General features: G+C 42.4%; 1 protein-coding gene across 10 annotated transcripts in view; it reads left to right on the forward strand.

The window, feature by feature from the left end:
- Positions 1–991: 991 nt before the first annotated feature.
- Positions 992–17,053, forward strand: part of RAPGEF1 (Rap guanine nucleotide exchange factor 1) — a 195,932-nt gene continuing 179,870 nt past the window's right edge. For 3 of the 10 annotated variants that reach the window (XM_074210858.1, XM_074210862.1, XM_074210864.1), the window contains exon 1: positions 1,640–11,873. In XM_074210858.1, the coding sequence (XP_074066959.1) occupies positions 11,762–11,873 (112 nt within the window). In that variant the 5' untranslated portion in view covers positions 1,640–11,761. Of the gene's footprint in view, positions 1,151–1,638; positions 11,874–17,053 lie in introns of those variants that run through there. The other 7 variants (XM_074210866.1, XM_074210867.1, XM_074210861.1 and 4 more) reach the window with 6 other exon arrangements.

Genomic DNA, 17,053 nt, shown 5'->3' on the forward strand with positions numbered 1-17,053 from the left:
AGGGGGAGGGGGGGTTAGGGGAGGAAAGTAAGATGGGAGAAGGTTGTAAAACTCAAATAACATCTTTAATAAAAAATAAATTAAAAAAACAAATGTTGTCAGAGCTTGATATGTGTTAGCTCATTTGATGCCCACTAGAACCTTGTGAAGTGGCACGGTTATCCCCGTCTTAGAGATGAAGAATCTGAGGCAGGTAGAAATTAAGGTGGCACGCTTAAGTAGGAAGCTTCTGAGGGGGGATTTGAACTCGTCTCCCTAGCTCCGGGTCCACCACTCTACCCACTAGCCAGCCGGCCAGGGGGAATAAACCTCCAGTCGAATACAACGTGGTCCTCGACCCTCACCAGAAAGGCGAGCCCAGTTGGGAGAGGGCGCTGGGCCCCGGGGGCCAGGCTGGGAGGGAGAGGCCCTGTTCGTGTCATTCGGGCCTGGCACGGGGGGGCGCAGCCCGGGCCCCGCTGGGAGGGGCCCCAGCTCCCCGGGACAGTGAGGCCGCGGGCCCAGACGCGAGCCGGCTGCAGACAGGGGGGGCCAGGCCCGAGAGGGGGCGCTGCGGGGAGCCGGGCCACGCAGGGCTCCGGCCGGGTTGGCTTCCGGCTCGAGCCGAGAGAGGGCGCCGCGTGCCGGGCCGGGAAGGCCTGGGCCGGCTCCGGGGTCCGGGCTCTCGGCTCCGGCCTCGGCCGCCGAGGGCGCTGCTGCTCGGGGCCGCCGCTCCGCGCGCTGTCGTGCGGAGGCTGCCCGGCAGGTCGCGCTGTGGCTCCGGCTCTGGCCCGGCGGCGGCGGCCCGGGCTCCGCGGGTCCTGGCGGCGGCGGCTGGAGGAGGAGGAGGCGGCGGCGGCGGCGCGGCGGGAGCAGCAGCAGCGGCCGCCGCAGCAGGCGCGGCAGCAGCCGCAGAAGCAGCGGGAGCAGCCGCCGCCGCCGCCGCCGCCGCCGCGCCCGCTCGGCCTTGGGCCGGCGCGCCCCCCGGGGAGGGAAGGAGGGGCCCCCGGAGCCCCGGAGCCCGGGCCATGCCGCGGCGGCGGGACTGAGGCCGAGCGGAGCCTTCCCCGGGGCGGCCTCCCGCGGCGGCCTGCGCGCTCCGGGCCGCTGAGCCTCGGCGGCCTCGGCCTCCGGCGCAGCCCGGAAATGTCTGGCAAGATCGAGAAAGCAGGTGAGGGCGGCGGCGGCGGCGGGGAAGGGAGCGCCGGGGCCGGGCGGCGGGCAGGGCGCGGAGCCGAGGCCTGGGCCCGGCACCGGCCCCGCTTCCTCTGCCCGTTTGTCCCGGGAGAGGGTTGCGCCTGGCCGGGGCCGGGGCCGGGGCCGGGGCCGGGGCCGGGGCCGGGGCGGCGCACTCGGGGCCCCGCGCCCCTGCCTGCCGGGCCGAGCCTCGGCCGACCGGCGCTGGGCCTGGCGGCTCCGGGAAGGAAGGGGTTCGGCCAGCGGGCGGGTGCCGCACTCTGGAGCCCGGCCCCGGCCGCTTGTGCCCGCGGCCCCGGGAGGCGGCCTCCCCCGAGCCGTTCCGGTCTTAGAAGCGGACTGCGGCCGCGGGGCTCGGGGAGCCCAGCCTTCTGGCGGCTCGGAGGCCTAGGCGGGCGCCCCCCGCGCGGGGCTGGAAGGGCCAGGCTGCAGCCCGCCCCAGCCAGCTCCTGCTTGGACCCCGCCTGCCAGCCCGCGGCCCCGGGGCTTCCCTGTCAAGAAAGCCCCTGAACTTCCCCGAAGGGTCGGCATGCAAGCTTAAGTGGGGTCTCTGCACCCCGAGGGTTTGTTTTTCCTTAATGCATTTTAAAAAATTGCTGAAGGAGAGGAGCCGATGACCTGGGAGCCATCTGCCGGGACAGAATCGGTCCAAAGTATCTCCCGAGCCTCGTCTTTGTAGCCGGATCGGTTTCCTTTTTATGAGATGAGGAACACCGATTAAGTGCGCCCTTTGTAATGGACTCAGTGTTGGCATTGAACTCAAATTGTCCTCCACTTACTTGGAAGGAAACAAAAAAGATCATGTGGACACATTGGAAGTTTCAGCCAGGCTTTCCTATCGCACTAGCTTAGATTTGGAAACAGCCCGCGATTCTACCCCACCGTGGCTCCAGGGTAGGGTGCTACCCCCAGATGCAAACCTCAGAAAAACCTTTGCTTCCACCCTTCTTTGTGTCTTCCTAGAAATCTGGGAGGGTTGTCTCCTGGGTGCCTGATTTTCCCAGTCCTGGAAATTGCCTCTCCAAAGATTTGATTACTAAATATAGGACGGTGCATTTAAAAATTATGCTATGTTTAATGAGCAGGGCAAACATGATGATAGTGCTTATAAACTGAGAGATGGCTGGGACTCTTCATGGTTAATAAGCACTGGTAGTTTTAGTTGCAGTATAGTGTTCAAGTTTCACAGACTTCTACCAAGAAAGTAGGATCATTCATCTTAGTAGTTCCAGAGGTGGCTGAAGTGTTTTTTTTTTTAATTGCTCTTATTGTTGTTGTTTTGATAATTTTTTTAGGGTTTTTTTTTTTTGGCAAGACAAATGGGGTTAAGTGGCTAGGTGATTATTAAGTGTCTGAGGTCTGATTTGAACTCAGGTCCTCCTGACTCCAGGTCCGGTGCTCTATCCACTATGCCATCTAGCCACCCCTGTTTTGATAATTTTGGTGTGATTTTCTGGCCTCTGATCTTAGTGTCGTGGGTAGCTGCATTTTCCCATGATTCAAACCTGGAGCAATATCAGTTTACCCCCTCTGTAAAATGGAAGACAATAAACTAGATGATCTTTTGACTCAGTGGTTCTTTCTCTAGATCACTGTTCCAGACATCCATTTATAAGCCGAAATTTTCCAGAGATACAGGAACTTGTACCATTTTGTTTTTTAAATCAGCACCATCATGTGTCCCATCACTGGACAAGTGTTATTCCAGAAATACCAGGTGTTAATCTTTGCTGAACTTCTTAGGGATTTCTTGAACAGTATTCAATTAAAATGGTACCATTTCTGAAGTCTGGATTTGTTTCTGAATTAGTGATATCTTCAAATCAAAATTTTTAATTGTCATATGAATAGATGGGGGAAGAACAGCTTGTAGAATAGAATTTTTCAGATTTTTTTTTGCATAAAGCCTTTTTTAAGTGAGATACATAATGATCTGTCTAGGAAGGTTCAGCATATGACCCTGTACAGATAACCGTTTTTCTTTTGTTTAGTGTGCTGTGCAGGTGCCCCATTCTCTGTAGAGGAGACTTGATTCTCTCAAAAGTTGTATTTAAATTGACTTTCAATATCTTCTAGAGAGGGTCCTCCCATATAGGTTGGCTAGGATAAGTGTACTTAGTGTACTTAGTCAGCAGACATTTATTGAGTGTTTACTGAGTGCTTAGTGTAGTGTTGGTACAAATAAAGAGAAGTTACAATCCTAGCTGTTAAGAGTCCTATAATTTAATTTGAAACCAGAGCCCTGATATAGAAAGTTAAATAATGATACATAGTAATGTATAGTGATCATAGATTGGAAGTCCCTTGAGGGCAGAGACTTTGTAGTCATTATGAAGGGAACTGGAGTCCTGAAGCTGACTTTAGATCCTGCCTGGGAACTCTTACTAGCGGCCCTTCCCTTCACCACACTGTGATTCATTTTACTCATTTACAAAATAGAGGGAGAGAGGTGGATGCAGTAGCCTCTCAGGCGCTTTCCAGCTCTAAATCTTTGATTCTTCCTACCCCTCACAGGCCTAGCTCAGTAGATGGCATTTAAATGTTTGTTGAATGATATGCCAAATAAGGATACAGGTGGTAAGTGATTTACCTATTTAGAGGAGAGAGAGAGAATCCTCTAAAATAGTTCAGAAAGTTTTGTTCAGAGGCCAGCCTAGCAGGATAGAGATCTCGAAGGGGAGATGCAGAGAGAACAGATTTAGATTAGATCTAAGAGCAAAAGCTTGTTAATAATTCAATCCATCCAAAATTAGGAGGTGCTGCTGCCTCTGGGAGCTGTTCAGGCTTAGGCCAGAGGACAGCTTCTCAGTTATTTTGTAGAGAAGATTCTCGTTCAAGTTCTGGATGAATTGTAGAGTTTCTTCCTACCTTGAGATTCTGAGCTCATACTGGAGTTGGGTGATGAAGGTTCTGTAGAAGTCAGAAGATATTCTATCCAAGGGATGTAGAAGGTAACAGATCTGTAATAGAATTGCTGGTGGTAATGGAGTATTTGACTTGTACTGGATGAGTTCCAGTGTCAGTGACTAGGCCTAGAGCTTGGAAAGGTAGATGGGAATCCAAGTCATAAAAGGTCCTACCTAATAAGGAATATGAACATTATCCTAGGTGATGGAAAAGCCATCAGAACTTCTAAAAGTGATATGAACTTATCAAAACATCATTTAAGATTAGCTTAAGTGTGATGGGCAGAATGTATTAAATGAGGCAAGAACTTAAAAGAAAAGGGTTTAATGGAAACTCATTCAAAGTCAAGTCAGTAGGAGGAATGCTGGGATGAGGGTCAAGGTATCTGAGTTTCTTTCTAGTTTGTCTCTGACACTTAGTGCACTTAATTTTTCCTTCTGAGCCTCAGATTTCTCACCACCTCTTTTTTGGACTATTTGTGATAACCTATTTATTGATATACTTATATCCAATCTTTCCCCATTGCAAACCATTCTCCTATTTGATATTCCTGGAGTACTGGTCTGACCATGTCACTGCTTCTCAAGAAGTTTCCTCATTGCCTTTAGGATATATAAAGTCCTTTGGCTTTTAAAGTTCTTCATAATCTGACTCCATTCTATCTTTATAGACTGATTATACATTATATTTTGGTTTTGGACAGGCTGTATGTACCCCATGTCTGAAACACATTCTCCATCTTTAACTCTGCTTCTTGAAATCCTAGGTGCCTCCAGGGCAAACCAGATTTACCAGTTTGTTAATCCCCCATTCTTTCACTTTGTAGTTATTTTGTATACAGTTTGCTTTAACTTTTCTTTGGGTTTATCATATATGTTTCCAACCCCTACCCATATAAATTCCTTGAGAGGAGGGAGTTTCCTGGAGTCAGGAAGACTTGAGTTCAAATCCTACCTCAGATACCTATTGGTTGTGTGACTCTGGACAAATTACTTATTGGCCACGTGACTCTGGACAAGTTACTTAACCATTCTGTGCTCTGTTCTCTCATCTATTCATCATGGCAGCAATGATAATAATAATAACTCCTACCTCCCAGGGTTATTCTAAGGTACTTTGTGAAGTTTATGAGGTGAGTGTGAGGAAGAGGAAGAGAAGTGACTTAGTATAGGAGGTGACTCTTGAGCTGAACTGGGAATTCTGGGAGTGGGTGTGAGGAGGGAGAAGAGAACAAGAGTATTCCAGGCATCAGGGGCAGTAAGCCTGTGCCACGGCATGGGAAGGCAAGATCAACTCCATGCCATAATTACTATTTGAGGAGGATTTTAGTGGAGATCTGATCATTTATGAAACACCTACTATGTGAAAACATTATGATACGCAATGAAGGAAATAGAATAAGGTGAACAGGTGAGAGGAGATAGATAATATACAATATTTTATATATGTATGTATGTTTATGCATTTATGTTAGAAAACAGAATATAATGAATGCTTAAATGAAACAAAGTCCTAGGACTTAAGTGGAAATATCCCTTTTGGCATGGGGATATGAAGGCTTTGCTGAAGAGGAAGAGAAAAGGCATTTCAGGTATTTGAGTGACCTAAACAGAGACACAAACAGAAGTGAATAGTCTGTTTTTGCAGACTATGTAAAGGGAACCAAGCTAAGTGAAGCTGAGAAAAGGAAGTCAGGGATCAGATGATAGAAGGCTTGGGAGTCATTGACAGTTTTTGAGCATAAGAGTAGAAGACCAGAGGTATGTTGTTCTGAATACCTATTGACTCTTGAACCTACTCTTTTCGTTTTGCACAAATTTCTGTCTTTAAGACTTCCTTCTATCCATACTGGCCCTTACACCTGTCTTTTACTCCCTTTCTTTAGCCCATCCATACAAAGTGAGTTGAGGGAGTGAAGGAGGGTTTACTAATAAACTATTACGAACTATTACTATGTGGCTTGTAAAAATGACTCATGTATTAGTTTGTAGAAAAACCATTTCCCAAATTAGTCTGAATTTGAAGATGCCCTGTAAGCCAGTCAGTGTAATGCTTCACTCCAATTGAATGTATTTGTTGTTGCCACAATAAAATGATGAAATGGAAAGAAAAGAGGCTTGGAAATGTTGCCTGATTTTACTTGTTGCCAAGGTCTCTTCAAGCCTTGAAACTCTGTCACTGAAGAGAGCCTTCATCCCACTCCCATTCTGACCCCTTAAGGCTGGTCCCTGTTAAGAATCTAAGCCTAAAAGAATCCAGAATTTCATGGGTTTAGCCTTGGTTTCCTATTGTGCAAGAGTTCAGTGGGAAAAGCCCAAGACTTTGTCCAGAGATTGCTCTGCTTAGATGACCTTGAGTTAGTTCCTCTTTCCAGACCTTAGTTTCTTCGTTTTGCTAATTAGGATATTGGTCCCTTCCTGCTTTAAGATTTTGTGACTTGCCTATCTTTCTATGTATCTTCTCACCTTAATTAGATTATTATAAGGACAAACCTGTCTTCATGTCTTGGAAAGGTGCTGGAGGGCCTGGGAGACCCTATTTTTGAATCCAACCTTAACATTTAGTTAGTGTAATCATTGGCAAATCATTTTTCTGAGTTTCTTCATCTATGAAATGGTGATAATCACCCTCATACTATAGTGACTACTTCATATGATTGTTGGCAAGATTGAATGAGATAATGTCTGTAAAGTGCTATCTAAACCACATGGTGCTATATAAATAACTATTTGCTATCATTGTTCTTATGAGTCTTCTCTATTCCTCACAGCACCTAATAGTTCTGAATACATAGTAGGTGTTAAAATCTGTTTCTTTGTATATTTGTACATATATATAAACATACATACAAATACATACGTGTATACACACACACACACACATCGATGGAGTGATTCTGTTAACTACTCTGAAAAACCACTATATCCCTTCCTGGCCAGTTGAATCTATTCAGCCATGTCAATCAAATATTACTGAAAAATGAAATCAAACTCTGCTTTGTAATATCCCTTTAAAAGCAGTTTCCCATACTCATTGAATTATCCATTGCTATATTTCATTGGAAGAAGCTGATCCAAGACAGTTTCTTGGATAAGAGGGAATGAAGTTAGCTGAGGACAACCTATGTTAAAACTTAGAAGGAATAAAGCCAGGACAAAGACTCAAGGATGCATTCTAGGGAGGACCAGAGACCCAGGGGAAAAGAACTGCTTGTGACTCAGCTGAAACAAATCTCTCCTTCTGGCAGATTGGCTATAGAGTGAGCAAGGACCTTAGAAGTCCTCTGGTCCAGTCCATTCTTGAACAGCAATCCTCTTTCTGGTATCTAGCCTTTGAGTAAATGTTCAGCAGTGTCAGCCTTGCCCAGCTCTAGCTTTTGATGATGCTGCCAGGCTTGGGGTCTGCTCAAGCTCTGTTCATTTGGACCTCCTTCATGAATTTCTGATATGTGGTCACCATCTCTACATGCTGCTTTCCCATTTAACAACTTCATCTGACAGGGTTTCGATTTACATTTCTTTATCTCTTCATCAACTGCCACTTTCTGAAATGTTTCAGTGGTTTATGGTGATTGTGGGGACCCTATGCTATCTTCTTTTGTCTTCTTCCATTTTCCTTGTCATCAGATTATGTTTCAGGGAATTTATGGATGGATGTGCCTTCTGTTGTGTTCTCAGTTCTACAGGGTGCCAGAGAAGGGCTTAGAGAAGATAATTAGAAAATTGGTATTTGATAAACACAAAGATGGAAACTTCTCTTCTATCCCAAATTTCTTCTCTTTCTCTCCCTCCCCCCCAACCCACCCCCTCTCCTCAAGCACTCTTTTGTGCTTTGGCTTGAAGGCTAAGTCGTAAGGCAGAATGGTTCATTGAAAAGAACTTTGGAATTTGAAGTCATAGGACCCGGGTTTTTATATCTGAGCAATGCTGCTTACTAAATTGAGGGGCTGGACTAGATGACCTACAAGGTTGTCCATTCCAACTCTAAATTCGGAATCCTGCATTTTGATATTTTTAGTCTTTTGGACCTTCACCCTCAACATTAATCCACCTCTGCCTTTACACCCATCACAATCCAGAATTGGTTTCATTTTATATTCTATAAGTTTCTTCACTTGGTATCGCATGGTTTATGGTCTTGACTGAGGATAGAAGCCTTAAGATAAGAGCAAACTCCTCTTTCCCAGTCTCAAATTAATTCTTATTTGCCTGCTCCTGTCACCAGTAACTTTCCTGTGAGTTATGTTTTGAAGGAAGAAATTGCCCTGGATTTATAGAAGAGCATTAGGGATGTCAAACATTTGGGTGTATATGGGGGGGTTACCAGAAAGCAAGATAGAAGAGGGTGATTTCATGCACTGCCTGACAGCTCTCAGTGGAGAACAGACAGATGTGGTTGCAGACCTCCCATTGTCCAGTTACCAAGCTTAACTCTAAAACTCATATGAGCAAGAATCAAATTCTTGTGATGTTTGCAGAGGGAAGGAATGGACATGAGGAGAGATGATCGAACAGCTGAAGTCCCTTGGAATGTGATGTGACTGCCTTTCCCAAATGGACAAAGAGAGGGGAAAAAGTCCCACCGAAAAACTAGGGCTTAAAACAATTGTTCTATTTGTTTGCTGGTTGTGGATAACCACTTCTGCCATATCTTCTCTGAAAAGATAGCCTGACTGATGCTTATAAACAAATAAATAAATTTCTGTAGAGTCCTAGAATGTTAGAACTGAAAGGGACTAGAGAAAGAATTTCACGTAACCCGTTGTTTGGCAGAGGAGGAATTTGAGGCCTAGAGAGGGGAGAAGTGATTTACCAGAGGTCACAGAGCTCTTATGCAGCAGAACCAGAACTCAAGTCTCTTAATTCCCACTCTAATGGTCTTTGAAGATCTTTTTTGACTTTATAAAACGCTCTTTCCAGGATATGCCTTAGAAGTAGGAGGACCTTCCCATTAGTGACAATCTCATCCTAATGTTGTTAGGGGAAAGGTCAGAAGTCTCACTGACACCCAATACAAAACCTTTTGCATAGTCTTATTCTAAAACACACATTGACATTGGGGGAAACATTTGAGTAGAAAGTTGGGACATTGTATGACCCTACAAAACTGATGTGTTGTAATGGTAGTAGGAGTTAGGAGTCTTCTTTCATTGTATATAGACTTGGGCCTGAGTTTAACCTCTGTCCATCTGTTTCCTTCTCAAATGAGAAGATTGAACTTCCCAGCTCTAACATCCTTTGATTCTAGGCTTGAGTTTAATCTATAATAAGGGTGAATATAATAAGTGAATGCTTTTTATAGCACCAGCTATGGAAGAGGTAATAAATAGTTATTTGTAAGCATACCTTGCATTCATATGACTTTTCCTGCCCCCTGCCATACAGCACCATCACATTTATGGTTTTTGTTTCACCTCATGGTATTTTTGAAAGGTAGACTGAAAAACTGAGACTCTGAGAAGTTAAAAGACTACCCAAGGTTACATGGCAGAAAGAAGACATGAATCTTAGAGCTGGAAAGGAACCCTAGAACTATCCTCATCAATTCCCCTCATCTTATAGGTGAGGAAACAGAGGACCCGGTGCTTAAAATGAGACAAAGAAAGAATCCAGTTCTTCTGTTGTTAGTCCAGTGATCTTTTTCATGATATGTTGTTAATCTTTCAGGATCTGGAATCTCTTGGTCTGTGAATTTTATTCATTACAGACATAAGCTAGCAAAAGTAATAGCAAGCCCAGAGACGCCATCATTGTCTTCAGTTGAAAAGACTGGGATTTCCACATTCCCCTATGGCCATCCTAACTGTTATGGTGTGTCTGAATCTACCAGCAGCTTCATGACCCTGTTTTGAGTTTCTCAAGATATACAAATGACCTAAAATTTATGTTTAGTAAAAACTGAGTGAAATGAAACAGTTTTGGAAAGACCCCTTCCTTAGAAGGGAGCTACCCTATTTGGTTTAACTGACACCAATAAGCTCTGTTTTCTCAAGATCTGATCACAGGATTTTAGATTTAGAGCCAGAGGGAAACCCAGAGCAAGAAGAGGGAGGACCTTAGATGTCATTCAGTCCAACCGTCTCATGAAACAGCAGTAGAAATTGAGTCTACTGCTTGAGGTAGAATTTGAACTCAGGTCTTCTTGGCTCTAAGTCTGATCCCTTCATTTTATAGATAAGGAAGTTGAGACTCAAGAGACTTATAGTAACTTGCTCAACATCACCTGGGTGGTCATTGGTCAAAGTGGGATTCAAACATAAGTCCTCTTGCCTTCATCCCATTGCATTTTCTATTTCTCCTTGCTGTTGTATCTTGTCTTTTGCAGTATAATTAGACTCACTGTTTAAGAGAGGAAGTTCAGAGTTGAAAAGGAGTACTGTTTTTAGGGGTCAGGAGATACTGAACTTTTGTCCCTACAAGGTCTTTAGGACCTTGAGTAAGTCATTCAATTTCTGGGCCTCAGTTTCCTCATCTGCAAAATGAGATTGTTTGAATGACTAATAACTCTTTTTCCAACTCTGACATTCTATGTTCTGGGGCTCTTCTACCACATATTTGGGATTCTATTGACATGGTTTTCTGGTAGGTGTTCTGCAGAACCGAGATTTCTATACAGGTTCCACCTACTGGGAAGTCTCTTTTCTAGCCAGGATTTAACAAAGTTCTTTTGGGCCACATTTTTTTAAACACCTGAAACTGCTGAATGCCACTAGATGGATTTTTATGACCAAGAACCGATCTAAATTTCTGGTTCTAGAGGAAAAGTGGATGGCATCTCATTGTAGCTGCACTAAGCGCATTGGTAAACTCTATTGATGAAAAATTTGATTTTTGCTTTCTTTTATGTCTATCTTAAAGGCACATGACAAAGCCCAAGAGATGCTAGAGATGCTGGTAGCCTATTGCCAAGCTCAAGACAAGCATTTCCTTCCTCTTCTCCTAGTTCTCCCCATGGCCTGCCAATCCTAAGGAACGTAAAGTCTGTCTTAGTTTTCTCTGCTATAGGGATGTTATCAGGATTAATTAAACCATCTTTGTTCAGCAGTGAGGGAGAAATGATAGAGTATGTTCCTAGCTTTTGGTGATAGATGAAATACCATAATCCAGTGAAGATTCTTGTATACAGGCAAACTCATAAATTGCCTTTGATAGCTTCAGGAAAGGTGATGAATACCCCTCATGCCTTTCCTTTCATTATTTTCCACAGTTAAACTATGTAGAGAAATGCATTTTATTTGTTTTGTTCTTCCTTATTAATCTCTGCCCCTACAGGGGGTATTTGGTGGCTTCATTTAAATTTGTCTAGAAACTTGAGGTGGTCATGAGTGATAGTTGCCCCATTTGGAGGGATGGCAGAAGCCCAAGTAGTCTGATACTTTAATCCTTTGCTGCTAAAGCCAGAAGATCCTTTCAAGTGATTGACATTAACCAAGCTAATTTAGAATGATACTCTTAAAGAAGCAACCAAGGCATATATAGTATAGGAATTTTTAACATGGGTTTCTCTTGGGAGTCTGTGGTTAACTTTCAGAGGCTACATGAACTTGAATTGGGGAAAAAAAAACACCTACATCTTCATTTAAATATAATTGTGGTTTCCTTTGTCATCCTGTGTATTCTATTATATATATATATATATATTTTAAAATATTTTACTAAGAAGGGGTCCACATTAATAAATGCAAATTTACTACCACAGGTACACAACTACTGGTGTAACAGATAGAGAGCAGGCCTCTGGCTATGACCTCTCAATGACCCAGGAAATTCTAATGATAAACTACACTGCAGGTATGGATCTCTATTGGTGGGAGCTCCCTATGTTGATGAAATAACAGATTCAATCAAAAATTGTCAAAGATAGGGGCAGCTATAGTGGACAGAGCACTGAGGCCCTGGAGTCAGGAGAACCTGAGTTCAAATGTGGTCTCAGACACCTAACTGTATTACCATGGGCAAGTCACTTAACCCCATTGCCTTGTAAAACAAACAAACAAAAAACAAAACTTGTCAAAGATGGTAAGAACTTTAGAGGTCAAAAAATCTAATAACCTATTCTGTAGAAACTTGAGTTGACTGGGCAGACTAGTCATTGGCAGTTCTCCTGACTTTCAGTGGTCTTTCCGCTACCCCATATTGCTCTTTATTTATACTGAGTTTGTTAAAGGAGTTTAGAAATATTTGTTCACCCAGAATGCTTATCAGAAGACCAAAAGGCTATGTGTAAGTATGTTTATATGATGAAAACATGCTAGCAAAAGCTAATTTGTATTTATTAAGACCTTACTATCCATACTACAAGAAGTAGCCTAATGTAGTAAGTTAATAGGCAATCTCAGAGACAGGAAGACTTGGGTTCAAGACTCTCCTCTGACATATAGACCTGAGTTCTAAAGACATGTGACTCTCTCCTCAATTAGAGAAATGTTTCCACAACTTTAGAGAAGAAAGGGATCTAGCCAACTCCCTCATTTTACAGATGGGGAAACAGAGATAGGCTTGAGCCCTAATTATATCTCCAAGTTTCAACCATATGATATAAAATAATGAAGGATATGTAAAATTGATGACTTAAAAAAAAGTAACACCAAAAGCTAAAAATTTTGAGCTTCCAACAAAAAGATTAACGAATTGTTAAATAAAGATGGTTTGACCACTCTATGACCCAGGAAATTCTAATGATAAGCTACACTGCAGGTATGGATCTCTGTTGGTGGGAGCTCTCTAGTTGATGAAATAACAGATTCAATCAAAAATTGTCAAAGATAGGGGCAGCTAGAGAGGACTATCTTTGCTTATTTTGTTGTAGATAGAATAGATGAAGTAAATATGTGATTTCTGGGGCCAATTGAATAGAATGCAATAAACAGAAAGTTTCTGAGAATTACTATAGTGAGGAGTAGATAGAAATGTGATTCATTTTTATATAATTGATAAACTTGGCATTTAATCATAAAATTTGTTGAAACCATTTTCTGCCTTCTCCCCTTACAGAGTTAAAGGTCTCCCCAAAAGCCCTGCTCCTCAATCCTCCCTTGCTGACCATCTGTCTGTCCCAGAGGGACATTTCCCCTCACTACCTTTTTCCCCAGTTAAAGATAGAGGAATCAGGGCAGCTAGGTGGCAAATGGGGTGGCTAGGTGGTGCAATGGATAAAGCACTGGCCCTTGAGTTAGGAGTACCTGGGTTCAAATATGGTCTCAGACACTTAATAATTACCTAGCTGTGTGGCCTTGGGCAAGCCACTTAACCCCATTTGCCTTGCAAAAAAAACCTAAAAAAAAAAGATAGAGGAATCAATGAGGAGAAGCAGCTTTTGCTAGCAGTCAGTGGGAAATGAAAGACAGGGGGGGTAGAGTAGAGAGGCCAAGGGATTTGACCTTAAAAAAAACCCTATAAGGCTGCCAATGATGACTTGGGGGGTCATGTTTTTCCTGGCCCCGTATCTCTCTCGTTGTCTTTCTGTTTTCATATTGCTATGTATCTTTAATTTAGACCTCGTGACAGTGTCTGTAATTACTTCAGTGCTGGATATTTTAAATCTAGAATTTATCATCTTAGCCTTTCAAATGACCCTAGAGACTATCCAGTCTAGCCCCCTCAATTCACTGTTGAAGAAAAGAGGCCCAGAAAGGGAAATAATTTGCCTGAGGTCACAAAGCCTATTAATTGCCAAGCTAGAGTTTTGAATCTAGATGTCCTGAGTTCCAGAGCAAAGGTTCTTAACTTTTTTTTTTTTTTTGGTATGGGCCTATGGACCCCTTTCAGAATAATTTTTTTGCACACACGAAATAAAATATGTAGTATTACAAAGGAATCTAACTATCCAATTATATAGAAATACAGTGGGTTTTTTAAGTTCACAAACCTGAGGGAAAGAACCTCTATTCTAAATCACCATATTTGCTTCCTTATATGGTCAGATTCCACGCTTGAATTCTGTCTGACATCTAGCACTACTGTATATCTTTAATTTTATTTAATTATTGTTGTATGAGACAGTTTCAGGAAGTTCGGGCTCTCAAAGAGAGAGCACAAATCTTAATTTGGATGTTTTTCCATAACCAACAGTGAGTGGGAGGTCTGGCTCATGTTTTAATAAATTGAGAAGAATTAACTCAAGACTCTTAAAAGTCATTTATTTATCTATTTACTTATATGTTTTCCTATCTGTTTATTTATAAGTAATTAAAATGTGTGAAAAATTTCTTCCTGAGTCTTATTTGTCTGCTTCTGTGAAAGATTTAACAAATTTCATTGAATAAAACATACAATTGAGAATGTTAGCTGGAGTCTGACTGGCTAAATTGAATATTAGTAAAGTTATAATTTAAATACTTCAAAGATCTGTGACCTCATCTTTGTAGGTATTCCCTCCATTGATGCTGGGTTAGCCCTTTTAATGAAACCTTAGGAGATGGTTCACTAAGTTGGCATGACCTCAAAAAAAATCTACCACCTTGGGAGCAAACTTAATAATGAGACTCTTTGACCTCACCTAGGTTGACTGAGTCCTGAGTGACAGGCAGATGATCTATTACAGGACCAAGAGTTTAAATATTTCCAGTTAGGAAGGACTTGCCATATCTCAGGTACCATTTTGGGTCTTGGGACCAACTGAGAGCTTTAGAGAAATTAGATCTTGAAGAATAGAAACAGACCTTTGTTTGTTTTTGACTTTCATTGTACATGGTAAGTGTTTTACATAAATATCATAAGATCATAGATTTATAAGGATTCATAGGTTTAGAGCTAGAAGAGATATTTTGAAAAAACCTGAAAATATGTACAGTATTCATACATTCTCAGAGAAGTGGGTGGGAACCAACCCTTCAATTTTATGAAGAAGCAATCAAGGCCCAGAGAGGTTAATTGTTCAAGGTCATACAGATAGTGTCAAATTTTGAATCCAGGTCCTCTGACTCTAAACCCAGCGATCTTTTTAATGAACCATGTACACTATAACTGTTGGTAAATCTTATGCATTTAGAGGCAGGAGAGATTGTTTCAAGGGGCAGATGTTAGAGAAATCTACAAAGAAACTTGAGGAACAGTTATGGACTGCAAAATTATGGACACCAGTCTGATGAGGAGAGAATTCAGGCAGGCAGATTGTTAAAACTATGGACTAGAACTGTACTGACAGAAGCCACAAGTGACAAAGTGGTAGTATAGAAGATGCACCAGATAAATAACTTAGAAGAGGTGGTCAGGAAACTCCTGGAGCAAACCAGAGGAAATAAAAACCTTTTCATTCCCCCTCATATTGCTGGTAGTTAATACTTATTGCTTCTGGGTGTGTGGGTAATGTCACATCCAGTCCAATGAGCATGAGCATCTTCTTGTGCTAGACTCTTTCTAGAATACAAAGACTAAATGAAAATCAATCATTCCTTTCAGGGAGTTTCCATTCTACTTAAGGGGAGACAGGATGTAAACATTTCAGAGGAAATATTGCTGCTTGAAAATATTCTTATGGGTGCGGCTAGGTGGCTCAGTGGATAAAGCACCAGCCCTGGAGTCAGGAGTACCTGGGTTCAAATCTGGTCTCCAACACTTAATAATTACCTAGCTGTGTGGCCTTGGGCAAGCCACTTAACCCCATTTGCCTTGCAAAAATCTAAAAAAAAAAATATTCTTGTGGAATTTGCATTCATGTAAATTGATTCAATTTAGGAAATTCTAATATAGACCAGTAGTAGGAGAGAAGGTTGGAAAGGAATTTTGGGGACAGTTGCAGAGGTTCAGGAGTTTGGACTTTATTTTGCAAGCAAATAAATAAAGCAATGTTTTCTACCTTTGGATTGTTTCCTGAATGTACTAAGGGTTGTGAAATAGAGGATAGAAAGGAATCAGCATTTAAACTTAGATTTAAGGGGAAAAAATGTTTTTAACATAATAGTACTTTTCTATCAAGTCCAGATGGGAGTCTTCTCTATCTCCTTTTTGATGTCCCTGTGCTATATTTACTTACTGGCACATTCCTGGTGTATTTTTTTTCCCTCAAATGAAAACAAACAAATAACATCTTCAGAATTCAGTGTTGACTTTGCAGTGAACTCCCTACCCGGGTTAGGTTCCTTTTTAAAAAAATTTTTAAACTAGTAACTCAACGGGGGCACTTGAAGTTACATTAAACTGTGTGTGTGTGTGTGTGTGTGTGTGTAAAATACTTGTAATCATGTGTAAGCACTATTGTAGTTGGTAAATATTGAAGAATGGACCACCAAGCAAGATCAGATGATCACTGTCTGTTGTGAGATCTATATGTTTCAATCTCCTGGATGCTGTCACTACTAACTAATATTTATATAGTGCTGGACATTTATATGTGCCAGATACTATGCTAAGCACTTTACAAATACTATTTCACTTAATCCTTACAACAGCCCTGGGAGGTAGACAGGGTTATTCTCCCCATTTTACAAAAGAGGATACTGAGGTTAATGACTTGTAATGTCAATGAGGTAATGAGGTAAGTGACTTGTAAACAGAGTCACATTGCCACTAAATATATATGGCTGATTTTGAATTCAGGTCAGTGGATAGAGCACTGGTCTTGGAGGCAGGAGGATAGGAGTTCAAATCAGATGTCAGACACTTGACACATACTAGCTGTATGATCTTGGGCAAGTCACTTAACCTTGATTGCGTTCCATCCAGAGCTATCTCCATCTCCTGATTCACATATGGCTACTGGATCCAGATGACTCTGGAGGACAAAGTGAGACCGAGTGTCTTAGCACAGCATTCCCTCACTAAAATCCAATTCATATGCTTGTCATGACATCACCTCCCTGGTGTTGTGGTCTTCTTTGAAAATGAAGGACAAAAAAAAGGGCCAAAAAAAACCCATCCTGACAACATGCTTAGCAATTTGCCTGGCTATAGGACCTCTTACATGCAGATTACCAAAATCCTACTGCAGATAGAATTGGGCTGAAGAATGTTTCCAGAATGTATACTAGAGA

This window comes from Macrotis lagotis, chromosome 1 (assembly GCF_037893015.1).
Source record: "Macrotis lagotis isolate mMagLag1 chromosome 1, bilby.v1.9.chrom.fasta, whole genome shotgun sequence".
NCBI lineage: Eukaryota > Metazoa > Chordata > Mammalia > Peramelemorphia > Peramelidae > Macrotis > Macrotis lagotis.